At 38.2% G+C, this 14,389-nt stretch overlaps 1 protein-coding gene across 1 annotated transcript; it reads right to left on the reverse strand.

The window, feature by feature from the left end:
* Positions 1 to 234: 234 nt before the first annotated feature.
* Positions 235 to 14,389, reverse strand: atp6v0cb (ATPase H+ transporting V0 subunit cb). The gene is made up of 3 exons (XM_061909316.1): positions 14,113 to 14,389; positions 7,409 to 7,592; positions 235 to 1,528 (listed from the first exon to the last, which is right to left on the reverse strand). The coding sequence occupies exons 1-3, from the start codon at positions 14,183 to 14,185 to the stop codon at positions 1,324 to 1,326; spliced, it is 462 nt and encodes a 153-aa protein (XP_061765300.1). The 5' UTR covers positions 14,186 to 14,389; the 3' UTR covers positions 235 to 1,323.

A 14,389-nucleotide genomic window follows, 5' to 3' on the forward strand; every position in this document is an offset into this window, starting at 1 on the left:
TATATTTTATTTCATTTTCAAAAGAGCTATTATGTCTGTATATAGTTTTGCTACCAAGAAACATTCTAATTGAACAGGTGTAGCTACAGTGCTTAAGGTGAGAATCACTGCTGTGTGAAATCTAACACATCCTACAATTATGTGGAACAATTGTACTCTACAATTGTCGAACCTGAACAAGAACACAAAAGGAAATATTTAACAAGCTTTGACTGTTGGGAAGCCACGCAAATCTAAGTTGGATTCTTTAATTTGCTTGTGGACACATGAGGATAATAGCAGTGGGCAGTACAGGATTGTAATGACAATTGAACAGCTCCAAATGATCCAAACTGTTTTATGGGGGAGAGTAAACTGGAAAACATTTCATTTAACCCTTCAGCTTTACATCCAATAATAGTAAGGAAACACTCAAATCCATGCAAGACAGCTGGAATGTAAGGAATAGAAGATGGAGTCAGGAGAGAGCACTGAAGGGGAGATGCAATGTTTGGAAAATACGCTTGTGAGACTGGGCACATACCCCTTTAATGCAAACAGCAGTACTACAGCAACACACACAAGTTTGGAGAATGTTTGCATCATGATTTTGAATACAGCTACACACACCTGCCACCCAGACAGTGACACACTAAAAGGCATTTGTAATGATTTGAAGCAATTACATCCAGAATAATTCCAACCACTTAGCACAAGTAACCCACAGTGCAGAAAATCTATCTAGTTATATATATATATATATATATATATATATATATATATATATATATATATATATATATATATCCTGGGAAGTTAAAGACTTAATGCATTTCAACAATTTAATGGACATTTTTTTATAAATAAAATCAGTGGCGGAAAAAAAAAAAAAAGGTCCATACATTTGTACAAATAGATCCTCAAGATTTATGCAACTCCCAGTTTGGAGGAGAATAGCTGCACGGCCCTTTGGTCAGCTCTATAAGACAGAGCTGCCGCAGTCAGCCTCGAGGCCCCAAATAAGTGGTGTGGGGGGAAAGGAATCTTTATCATACAACTATTTTGAAACAAACTTGCGCGCACACACACACACAGAACAGACAAATCACTACATTGCGCATTTACAAGTTAACTATCAAATTTGTACATATTGAGACCCTATCAGGGGACATTTTCATTTAGTCCCTCCCAACATCTTCTCTTCTTCCAACTAGTGTTGCAGACATTTTACAATTTTTTCTCCCCCCCCCACACACACACACACAGACACACAATTTACACTTTTTATTCCCCGACAGCGACACGTCAAGAACAGATCTTGTAGTGGAGATGTTGGGGCTGGAATTATTTCGTGGACAGAATGAGGGCGACGATGAGCCCGTAGAGACCCAAGACTTCAGCGAAAATCAAGATGAGGATCATGCCCACAAAAAGCCGCGGCTGCTGAGCCGTGCCCCTGACGCCCGCATCACCCACTATGCCGATGGCAAAGCCAGCCGCCAGCCCGCTGAGGCCCACGCTCAACCCGGCTCCCAAGTGGAGGAAGCTCCTTGAAGAGAAACAAGATATGCAGGAGGTCAAATCAGCCATTTTGAGATTTAGCAGTAACAGTAATATTGAGGGGACGGGTTGTGGGGTTAAACGGAATGACTGCCACAAAACTAACAAATTCCTAATACAATATAGAGCGTTCTGAAACATTTGAAATATGTATAAACATTCATCCAAAATTCGATTCATAACATATGCAGTATGTCATTCTGCTGGTAAGTTATTTACTGTAAATGCTCTTCTTATAGCCGGGGCATTCATTACCTGAGCTAAGAGGACGAGGGGTTTATTGGAAGCCGGCGATAATTGGACTGATGCTGTTATTTCCTAAAGTTGGAAAATCATTGCTTCTATTCTCAACATTAATAATGGTTTACCATGCTCTAACTAAAATGATTCCAATACAAATGGCTAATCAGAATTTATGTGACAACATATATATGACAACATATGCCTTATACCCGTTTTTAATATACAGAAGCTGGAGGAACATTATTTCAAGTCATGTAGGGTGATTAAAACATGTTGGGAAGAGATACAGTATGTAATTGAAGGAGATACTTCTTTAAAAAAAAAAGCTAAATAAAATCACACTGGATCAAAATTTTTTTTCTGTTGGGATTATATCCAGATAAGCATAAATATAGCAAAAAAATAACAAACATAACTTGGTATAGTGACTGCAAAAAATGTTTTGCATTGATAGCAAAAGTCTGGCCACAAACCTATAATTAGGCAATGGATGTATCAAAAGTTAGTGCTACCTTCGGCAAGAATAACATATATTTTAAAGAACATATTGCTTAGGCGTCTGATTTTTTCTCCTCATTTTCTTTGGTTTATCCTGGGTCAAATCAAAAAAATGTTTTAACTAGAACTATTTGTTAAATGAGAAGTTTTCTTGTGTTTGTGTTTATTTTGTCTTGTTTTTTTGTTGATGTGCTACAAAAATTGTAAAAAAAATAAATCTAAACATTGATGGGCAAAAATTGTTTAGAGTGCATGAGAAAGTTATCTTGGAGCAACAGAAGCAATGTTGTAATAGCAGTTAGGAGCAAACTGGTCGTCAGCATTATTACTATGGTTGAGGAGTTGATTCAAATATTGGCAGCACTACTCAAAGGTGTGTTACACTTGCACTGTTATAACAGTTTTTTTTTTAAATTTTGTCTATCATCCACAATCTTTATGTGAGACAAGGGCACGTGTTTTTGTTTATGTATTCTAGATAAATGCTAGCAAGAGTCAGCTATCAATGGAGGTAATGGGATTTGCTAAATTCTACTTATAGAGCGCTCTAAAACCCTCCATCAATGTTTTTTATAGGTGGGTTGAAAAGGCAATTCCAGGTTTTAGGCAATGGTCAAAGCTCCATTAGGCTACTGTTTATTTATCTGAATCAGCGCAAATTTGGGCATATTTTGAAAGGTTTAGAGCGGGGGTCTCAAACTCAATTTACCTGGGGGCCACTGGATGCAGAAACTGCGTGAGGCTGGGCCGCGAGAAAAGATTTCTTAAAAAATCTAACATGCACTTTTTAATAAATTCACCTTCTATGAATGGCTTTCCCGCCCTAGCAACATACTTCCCAACCATCACGATTTTTCCGGGAGACTCCTGAATTTCAATGCACCTCCCGACAATCTACCGGTGCAAACATTTTCCCGAATTTGTCCAAATTTTCACCCGGCTGACATTATTAAGGGCTGCCGTGACTGCACTGCCTTTAACGTCCTCTACAACAGTGGTTCTCAACCTTTTTTCAGTGACGTACCCCCTGTGAACATTTTTTTAATTCATGTACCCCCTAATCAGAGCAAAGCATTTTTGGTTGAAAAAAAGAGATGAAGTAAAATACAGCACTATGTCATCACTTTCTGATTTATTAAATTGTATAACACTGCAAAATATTGCTCATTTATAGTGGTCTTTCTTTAATTATTTGGAAAAAAATATATAAATATAACAAAAACCTTGTTGAAAAATAAACAAGTAATTCAATTATAAATAAAGATTTCTATACATAGAAGTAATCATCAACTTAAAGTGCCCTCTTTGGGGATTGTAATAGAGATCCATCTGGATTCATGAACTTAATTCTAAACATTTCTTCACAAAAAAATAAATCTTTAACATCAATATTTATGGAACATGTCCACAAAAAATCCAGCTGTCAACACTGAAAATTGCATTGTTCCATTTATTTTCACAGTTTATGAACTTACATGCATATTTTGTAGAAGTATTATCCAATAAAAATATTTAATAAGTATTTATGTATCGCTGCTAATTTTCAGAATATTTTTAATTATACATAATGGTCCCTTGGCATACCTTGACGTACCCACAGTAAGAAAGCTACTGCTCTACAGCATGTCATCACGCTCCTTCTACATCACACAACCAAAGCGGCAACTGTGTATTATGCTGTGTGAGAATTGTGCAGAACAATGCTAGCTGCTGCAAGACGTACTTGTTCAACAGCCATACAGGTTACACTGAGGGTGGCCGTATAAACAACTTTAACACTGTTACAAATATGCGCCACACTTTGAACCCACACCAAACAAGAATAACAAACATTTTGGGAGAACATTTGCACCCTAACACAACTTAAACACAAGAGAACAAATACCCAGAACACCTTGCAGCCCTAACTCTCCCAGACTACAATATACACAACCTCAACCGACACAAGTAGGGAGGGTGGGGTATTTGGGTATTTGTTCTCGTGTTTATGTAGTATTACGGTGCGGATGTTTTCCTGAAATGTGTTTGTCATTCTTGTTTGGTGTGGGTTCACAGTCTGGCACATATTTGTAACAGTGTTAAAGTGTTTTTTAGGGCCACCCTCAGTGTGACTTGTGTAACTGTTGATCAAATATGTCTTGCCGTTGCACACGCGCGTTCTGTACGGCCAGAAGCAACATATAACTGCGCTTGCATGCTGTCTGTACAGGATGAAGAGGGCGCTAAAAGCAGTGCCATTATGGCATCCCCTGACTAATGTGGATTGGGTAAAAATCGGCAGGGAATTGAGAGAACGGATGCCCTGAAATTCAGGGGACTCCCGGGAAAATTGGGAACGTTGGCAGGCATGACACTGTCAAACGCCGTTCATATTAAACTCGCGTGCCGCACCAACGTTGAATTGTCATATCTAAGTGCGGGCCGCAAAATTACATCTCGTGGGCCGCAATTGGGCCGCGTGTTTGAGACCCCTGGTTTAGAGGCAGATATAAAAGTGGTCATGAAAAAATATCTAAAATGGGATGGAGTGAATTTTTACACTCTTATGAAAAACATTTTTTACAGATTTAAAATCATTTATCATCACCAAGAGGTTACTGCTACCTCACTTCAATTGACACGTGTGGTATTTACAAAAGAGAAGATTGGAGGCACATCATGTTTCACAACTGGAGGTCCACAAATTAAGCATTAATCCATGAAAGACAAAGGTGTATTTATAAGTAACATTTGGCATAACGATTGCTGGCTGAGCTGCTCTGATCGTGACGCTAATGAGAAAAATGATTCGTTTGTTTGCAGTTGAATTCCTACTACAAATATAAGTCTCATCTACAATTCATGTCTGCAGTTTTTTTTTAATGGTTTGAAGTTCATATTTTGTCTCATTATTTAGCTATAATAGTCCCTGTAGTTCAGGAATGTTTGCCAGCGATATCAAGATTCAGTATATGAATGAGCCCACGGTAGATTTATTAACCTACTTTATCAAAACTAATAAGGATATTTTTTTGATGCTAGCAAATATCACCAAGGACGCTATAATGTGGTCATCTGTGTCGAATAAAGCACTTGTTTTTCCTGCACGACAGCAAGTAAGCTTTAAGCTTTAAGTTTCTGTTATGAAAATCGACAACAAAAATACGGGGTATTGGACCAACAATCACAATATTTATTATTAAGACTTAACATGACGTTAGTTGATTTGCACAATCAGGTCTATCTAGTTATATTTAGGCATAGCAACCACAAAATAACAAACTAATGCAATCTGTTGTCACTTATGTTTAATTCTACTATCAAACACTAATATAGTAGAGAAGAAACTTGATTGCATCACAGAAAGTTTCTCAAACAAATATTTTACAAAGTGATTTTTATTTTTATTAAGGATCCCCATTAGCTGGTTGCCACAACAACTCACTAGTCTTCCTGGAGTCCACAAACTCAATACAATTACAAGTAAAAACATAATTATAACTACACAAATACAAAGTGATCGCTGTAGACGCGACCATGGTCCGATTGTATTCCACAAGATGATGAAAGTGATATTTTTAAGAGCCATTTCCTTCGACACACTTTCGTTCTTTCCTGACTTTTTTACCGTTATGACCCACTTCTTTCGGGACTCTGTAAAGGTTATTTCCAAACTCTCTATTTGAACGACTGGAACACCCAAGAACAGAACAGCAATGCAGCATTTTCTGATTAAACTCTACACTCTGACTTGTTTGATGCTACGCTCAACCTGCTTGACCATAGTGTGAATTAGGCCGCGAAGAAGAAAAACAAATGCAATCCTAATATGTAATATTTATATATTTTGCTCATTTAAAGCATACAGCGGTGCATTCATTTCACGGATGCATCACAACGTTTGCTTTTTCCTTAAACAACACTTCTGCTCATGACAGATTTCATGTGAGAAAACGGCAGCAAGTAGCAGTATTGCCAAGTGCTAAACAAGAAATAAAAACTTCAAACATAATAAAACAAGCACTTACTGAACAACGTGTGCTCTGACTGGGATGTCGACTGATGCAATGTTCAATTCCTTTACGTTTAGATAAAATAAGTTATCATATTCCTCACATGTATACAAAAAAAGGTGGGCGCAAACAGGCGTCTTTTCGTCTCTCACCATCTTTAGGTCTAAGTTTAATGTCGAAGTTGAACAAATTCTTGGTTTATAGCAACAACTTTGTAGTATAAAAGTGAAAGGCAATGCATTAGCTAATTGTCTCAATATGTCAATATTGCAGCATAAGCTTATTACCCCTCTATGATCACGGTAGCGCTATAAATAGTTCCTTAACGTTATCGCTTATAATAACAATATAGCCAATACTTGGTTAATGTTTAGGTCACGACATGTAAATGGCGTATTGTTGGCAGTTTTTAGATGTTTTAGGACAGTTTTATGAGCACAATCGATGACTCCCATTAGCTTCATTGTTAGCCACCTTATAATCAGAATGCATAAAAAAAAGACACACATGTGTATTCTTGTCTTACATAGGGACTGTAAATGATAAGAAACCTTGTGCAAAGCTATTGGTGAGCTTTTTTATTCCATTATTTACAGACCAGACATAAAATTACACATTTACCTCATGTATGCTTTTTATACAAAAATGAACACATTTACTGGTTTTAAAGGGGAACTGCACTTTTAAAAGGGCTTCTTTTGGAATTTTGATTAACATTCACAACCCCCTATGTAAGACAAGAACACGTGTGTAGAGTGCCCTATAGGTGGAATAGAGCAAATATTACCTCCATTGTTTGTTAAAACGTTTTTTTTTAACGTTGATTTTTTTTTTTAATCTTAAACATGTGTTCTTGTCTTGCATAAGGATTGTGAATGATAGGCAAAATTTAAAAAAAAATTGAGTTCCCCTGTAACAATACAAGGGTAACCCAAATGTGCAACCAATATCTTAATGCGCACAGAAAGGAGCTGAATGCTGACCAGTAATAATAGCACCATCTTGTGGTGTTATCAAAAACACAAAGCAGCTGGCGACTCCTATGGTCTTTCTAGGTGGTGAATTGAATTAAGGTGTTGAGCATTTTCAATAGTATCCAGTGTACGATGTGTGTTTTGTGTGACAGGAGTACTCACTTGTAGAGTGTGACCTGCTCGTTAATGTTGTTCGCAATCAGCACTGCTACAACGAGGCCATAGATGGCGATGATACCCGCCATGACCACTGGGATGATGGACTTCATGATGAGCTCTGGCCTCATCACGGACATGGCGGCGATGCCTGTGCCGCTCTTGGCCGTGCCGTACGCTGCTCCCAAGGCTGCCAGAGAGAGAGGCAGAAAAACAGCAATGAGAAACAAACAGTTTCAATTCCCCTCAAAATGTTTGTCATGAAGACATCTTGGACATTTTTCACCGCATCAGTCTACGTCTCGTTTCCTCCATCGAGTTTACTGTCAAAACTTAACGGACTACAGTGTACTATATGATGTGAAGAATCGACTTGACAAAGATGAACTAGCAAAGTGCCACAAAAATACACATGCATGGATAAGCGACACAATTTTGTCATGAAATGGTGCCACAGTGTCAGAGCAGCGCTACAACAAAACCAAAATCATCTTTTTAATGCAAGAAAGGAAGCAAACATGTTTATATTTACTAACGCAGGCTGCATCATTTGCTTGGCAAGTGTACAAAAGAAGGTGGTAGGCGGTTTCCTCTTAATTTTATCTGAAAGGCCCCCAGAGACGTCTTAGGGAAGCAGCCCCAGGCTTGCTGTTGCCGGTTAACTCGTTTATTGGGACATCGTGCTGAGAGCAATCTTGGACGTGTAGCAGAGTCGATGCTAAGATTAGCAATGAAGCTTTCCAACAAATGACGCACATTAAGGCTGCCAACCTATAAAATGTATGATTAAATTGATGTCGTCGGTAAAAGGCTGTCCATTTAGAAATGAGTATGACTGGCCAATAATAGGAATATTGCCAAACAGTTCCCGGAGGTACCCTTTTTTTAAACAGAGGTACCACGATCATAACCTTGAACCAGAAGAATAGTCGATACATTCATTATAATCCTGCAAAGTGATAAATTACCTCGAAAATCCCTGCCACTCATTACTTCTAAGTATGTGTGTGCATGACAAGAGACAACGCTTAGTCCTTAAACAAAACATTTGTTCGCGGTCTATGAAATGTGTCACGTCTGGCAGCTCCTGCAGTGGTGTGCAACTACAACCTCTGGATTTTTAATCCTAATCCCTTCAGATCAGGCTAAGAGCTTTTACATTTTTTACTCCGTGGCAATGATTTGCTATGTGGGAAGCCCCTGTGACGTCACGGCACGGGTGAAGCCTGGAGCTACACAGGCGGCCGGCTGTAGATTGGTCGGTAGTGCAGAGGCGGTTGAAAACAGGGAAACACTGGTCCAAATGTAAGAATCGGTAGTAAAAAAAAAATCATTGTGCTTTTAACGGTGTGCTGCCGACTGTGCAGCGATTAGGCTGCAACATTTGAGTCACACTGAATGCTTGCGTCTGACGCGATTTCAATCTGCTGCCACATGCATATTTTGTTTTAAAAAAATAAAATATTGATGCTGCACATCTTTGATGGAATTGTCAAATAGCTAAATAACTGATCGCCAAGACTGTTGATTGTGGGTATTTGACCGCATCATGAAACCAGTGAAAAGAAATGGAGTGCAGGTTTCGGCTGCAACCAGCAGAGGCGCTGTTGATTCAGCCTCAACGAGTTAGGAGTTAAGCAGATATGTCTCTCTCTCTCTCTGTGTCTGTGTGTGTGTGCCATTGACTAAATCAGTGGTTCTTAAAATTTTTCACAAAATACCCCCTCAGAAAACACTTGGCTCTCCAAGAACCACCATAATGACCAACATTATAATACAGTAGTGTAGAAGGCTTAAAAATTCATTAAAAACTAGGCAGAGGTTTTCTTCAACGAGTATATTGAATTTTTTGGCCACTGTAACATTACACATGGTTTGAACAGTAACGCTGTTTAAATATAGGAAAATAAAACACTGAACTTTATTGAATGGGCATCTACCACAACACAGAAAGTATCTATTACATTAGCTGTGGTTGTATTGTGAGATTAGCTTGACATCAAAAGATTGTTTTGTTCCAAAGAAAATTTGAGATTTAGGGACTGAAACTATTCCCAGCTGTTCTAAAAGTCATGACACCAAAGTGAGAATAAACACAACACAACCTTATAATAAATCTAAGTGTAATAAAAACAAATATAAAACAAGCATTATTAAGTGTTACACATCAATGTCAATAAACTTGAAAACTTTGCTATCATTGATAAATGGGCATTTTTGTGTGCATTTGTTTGCTTCATATTAAGAGGGTTCACTCGTTGCTCTCAGCACCTGACCGCGTTTATTAAAAAGCAGAATTAAATGGAGTGAATCGTCTTGTCAGCCATTCGCAATCTTTGTCTCTGAGGGAGGAGGTAGGTTAGCAACACACACACGCACGTAAAAGTGAGAAGCACCGCAAGGTAATTAAAATTAAGAGGGAAAGAAAGTTGATGGCAAAGCCAAATGTGGGAATATTTTGGCTTTAAAGTGAGCAAGATGAGCACAGTTTGTTGGAAAATTATAAAAACAAAAACAACTCCCCTCCGTTTTCCCAAATGGCGGAAAAACATCACTTCAAGATGTCCACTATTTATTGAAGTCCATTTGTTGCTAAAAGATTGAGAGTCAAATTTATTTGTACTGTTTGTTTACTTATTTAAGATAATAAAAGTTGGCATCTCAATTACAATGGTAAAAATCCATCCATCCATTTTTCTACAACTTATTCCCTATGGGGTCGCTGGTGCGTATCTCAGCTACAATCAGGCGGAAGGCGGGGTACACCCTGGGGAAGTCGCCACCTCATCGCAGGGCCAAACAATGGTAAAAATACTAATTCAAAATCAATGTTTATTGCATCGAAATACATAGCGGGATAATAATTATATACTATGATTACATTTGTGCTTTATTTGATCTCAAAATGACACTGACAATGTTGCAATAATTTGGCGTTGGGCTGGGCGATACATTGAGTTTGCAAAATATATCGATATATTTTTAAACAAGATATGAATTAAGAACATATCCTAATGTCGATATAATTTATTTCACTTTAAAATATCGATATAATTTATTTCACTTTAAAATGACCAACCTTGTTTCCCCCCCGCTCGCCTCCATGGGATACTAAACACCTGCCCTTCCTCCTTCCAAGACGTACTCGCACGTATAAGGACATGTTTACTATGATGTGTCATGATTGGTTTAGATTAGGCCATTCAAAGGCAACATAGTGCGTGCCATCGAACCAGGAAAGGAAATCACAACAGACATTCCAAATGACGACAAGAGAGTTGTAGAAAAGAGGGAATTTTAGAGAGTGATTTATATATTTTTTTTAAACTAGTGGAAGATGGCAGATGGATTCTCTCCCTTAGGTTTTTCTTTCAGCAATGTAGACGACGTCCAGGAAACCCACTATGCGGCTATTTAGCACATTTGGACAAATGTATGCGTCTGGGTAATACATTAATTTGAGTTGTTTACCATGTAAACCCAAATCATAACTGAAAGAGGTGGAATACACATTCAGGAACACACATGATTGTGGCAGATGAGATGACTTTTGCTACAGTATAGCCTGTCTAAATGCTATATTTCATTTTCATTGGTGTTTAACAAAAAGACAGTAGCGGACATTTTGTTAATTATTTTTACTCTTTATATTTCAACATTGAATAGTTGAATCATTTTGAAAGAAACAGCAAGATCATAGTCGCACAATTAAGTCAAGTCACTTACTTGGCACTGACCACAGACGTGGGTCTAGTAGAACCACAGAACCGCATGCGTGTTACAGTCCATTACACCGTCGACTTGGAATTAAAAAGTGCCTGTCTGCAAATGTATTTTTTATCTGAGTTTGATACATTTTGTATTATTTGCACAGCTATGTTATTTAGTTTAAGTAGAAATATTTTTTTATTTCATTTATCTTATGCAATTCCGTGCTACTCAGTTTCTTTTCTGTGCTGTTAATACCCATCTTGACTAACTGGGTTAATAAAAGTGCCACTGACGGTTTACAGTACAGTTGTCATTCACTTCAATTTCAGAAAATTTCGATAAAAAATTAATATCTTTATATAAATATTTTTACCGGAAAGTACCGTATTTCCTTGAATTTCCGCCGGGGCTCTAATTAATTTAAAGCCTCTTCTCACTCCTGCTCTTACCAGAGGCATGCGGTAAAAGTAAGAATGCGCTAATTATTCTGAAACCTCTTCTCACTTAACGGCACTTACCAAAGGTATGCAGTAAAAATTAGCGTGTCATGTAAGCTTGGACCTTAAATCCTACTGAATAGCTCTTAATCTTCTTCCCTTTAAGCGATTTCAAATTACCGGTATTGAAATCAGCCTCTTCCATTTTGAAAATGATGACAGGGGAAGTGTCACTCATGACATCACAAGTTTGACCAGGCGGTAATACTAAGCATGCGCTAAATATTTTGCGAAGCGAGTTTGACCCGGCAGTAATTCAAGGCAGGCGCATACTATATGCCCTGCGGCAATTCAAGGAAATACGGTATATCGAGATTTATATCGAATATAGAGTTTAAGTGAATTGATTAACGTGGAAACCGACGTAAACAAGTTGAAAAACTTATTCGGGTGTTACCATTTAGTGGTCAATTGTACGGAATATGTACCGTACTGCGCAATGTACGAATGAAAGTCTCAAAGTAAAAATACATTGAGATATACCCTTTTGTCCATATCAGCCCTAACTTGGCGGACAATACATCACCCAGCAAAATGTACTATCTACTAGGGCTGGGCGATATATATATATATATATATATATATATATATATATATATATATATATATATATATATATATATATATATATATATATATATATATATATATATATATATATATTGTAATATTCGAGTAGACGTTCTCACGCAGCTGCAGGCATTAACACTCTCCTCGCTCTTTCCTGTCTCCCCACAGACAAGCAGGCGCACATTCATACGTCACCTACTGTCACGTCATTGGTATACGCCCTCACCCAGCGGAGAGGTCGCGGCGTGGCTAATGTTAGCTGTGATGCTAGCGGGTTGTCGCGGAGAAAGAAGGTGTGAATCTCGTAACAAATGAAAGAAGAATTAATTCCAAAGAAAAACAGAGAGGGGTCCATCGTCTGGCGGTGGTTCGGCTTCAAGCAGTAATATGTCGAACAGATAACTTTAAATTTGTCATGTGTGGGGCACAAGCGTTGCTACCAGAAGTAACATTACTGCTAATATGTAGCATCATTTGAAAAGTCACCCGCTAATAACTTTAATAAATACAGTTTTGGTAAATTGACTTAGCGCATTTCCTTTAATTGCCGCAGGGCATGCGCCGGCCTTGAATTACTGCCGGGTCAAACTCGCTTCCCAATATAATTAGCGCATGCTTAGTATTACCGCCTGGTCAAACTCATGACACTTCCCCTGTCATCATTTTCAAAATGGAGGAGGCTGATTTCAATACCGGTAATTTGAAATCGAATAAAGGGAAGAAGATTAAGAGCTATTCAGTAGGATTTAAGGTCTAAGCTTACATCACACTCAAATTTTTACTGCATACCTTTGGTAAGTGCCGGAGTGAGAAGAGGTTTTAAAATTAGCGCATGCTTACTTTTACCGCATGCCTTTGGTAAGCGCAGGAGTGAGAAGGGGTCTTAAATTAATCAGCGCCCCGGCGGCAATTCAAGGAAATACGGTGGTTGTGATTTCCTTCTCTGCATGAAAGTTTAAAAGTAGCATATATTAGTGCAGTATGAACAAGAATGTTTTAATGTAGACACATAGAATCATCATACTGCTGTGATTATATGCATCAAGTGTTCATTCAAGGCTAAGGCAAAATATCGTAATATATACTGTATATTCCGATATGGCCTAAAAATATCACGGTATTAAAAAAAGGCAGTATCGCACAGCCCTACTATCTACCCAAGCCTATCAAATATGTAAAGTATGTGCATTAAAATGGAAACTTCACAAGACACGTCAGATGGTTACTCCTAGTCAGAAGGCATGTCATGTGACGATCATGTGACCAAGTGTCATCCCTTTCAACAATAAGGAAGTCACTCATTGAAATTGATTTACAAATGGTTTCCTAAAGACAAGGTTACGTCCAAATATGGAATTAAATTTAATGGCAGGTTACATTAAAAAGTAAACGGGGGGGGGGGGGGGGGGGCAATGCGTAAAAACTGTGTCAAATAAATAAATAACACCACATAACTGCTTGTTAGCTTCATTACATCACAGGCCGTGTTGCAATAACCGCAATGAAGCCTGAAGGCCTTAATTTTTTTTGGTTTACTTGTCTAGCTACATCCAATCAATGCAAAAAGACAATGATAAATACATCATAAAGCACATTAATTCATGTGACGTAATCGAGCTAACCCGACACCTTTAACACAATGACTATAACCAGGTTAACAATGACGATGCAAGCGCGACCAAATAAACCATCGTTTGGACCATCGTCCAAATAAGCCAAATGCAGTTTATTTGTTTTAAAACGACGTCAACTACAGAAAGTAAAAAAAATGGCGTTTGCAACAAGGTGACATTTACGAGCTAGCTTAGAGGGAAGAGCTCGCCGTTAGCGTGCCGAATGACGGATGAAACACAAATATAGACTCGTCGCCATCTTTGAGAGAAAAAAAAGATAACATTAATTAGTGGAAGATGAATAGAGACTGATAGTTACCGCTGAACACCATGGCAGCGGAGGCGCCCATCACCGCGAAGAACGGGGAGTATTCGGGACTTGCGGCCGACATTCTTCCTCACGCACGAAGATTAATAAATACTTGTATAAAAATATAAACTACGAATAGGTCAATAGCGTCGACTAAATGGGGTAACCCGTAAAGTGGGAATGCGAGGACACGAAGGAAGCTGTGGCTAACTAAACTAGCATCTGAGTGGACGTGCGATAGAGTCACGACTCGGCGATAAATACCCGGCACAAAATGGCGACGGGG

Source organism: Nerophis ophidion, linkage group LG08 (genome assembly GCF_033978795.1).
Source record: "Nerophis ophidion isolate RoL-2023_Sa linkage group LG08, RoL_Noph_v1.0, whole genome shotgun sequence".
Classification (NCBI taxonomy): Eukaryota; Metazoa; Chordata; class Actinopteri; order Syngnathiformes; family Syngnathidae; genus Nerophis; species Nerophis ophidion.

Bases quoted from the DNA above. Each gene is read 5' to 3' on its own strand.
- atp6v0cb (XM_061909316.1), bottom strand. From the start codon at position 14,185: ATGTCGGCCGCAAGTCCCGAATACTCCCCGTTCTTCGCGGTGATGGGC. The intron at 7,593-14,112 runs GTAACTATCAGT...TCTCTCTGGCAG, and splicing joins CGCTGCCATGGTGTTCAGCG to CCTTGGGAGCAGCGTACGGC. The intron at 1,529-7,408 runs GTGAGTACTCCT...TTTCTCTTCAAG, and splicing joins GAGCAGGTCACACTCTACAA to GAGCTTCCTCCACTTGGGAG.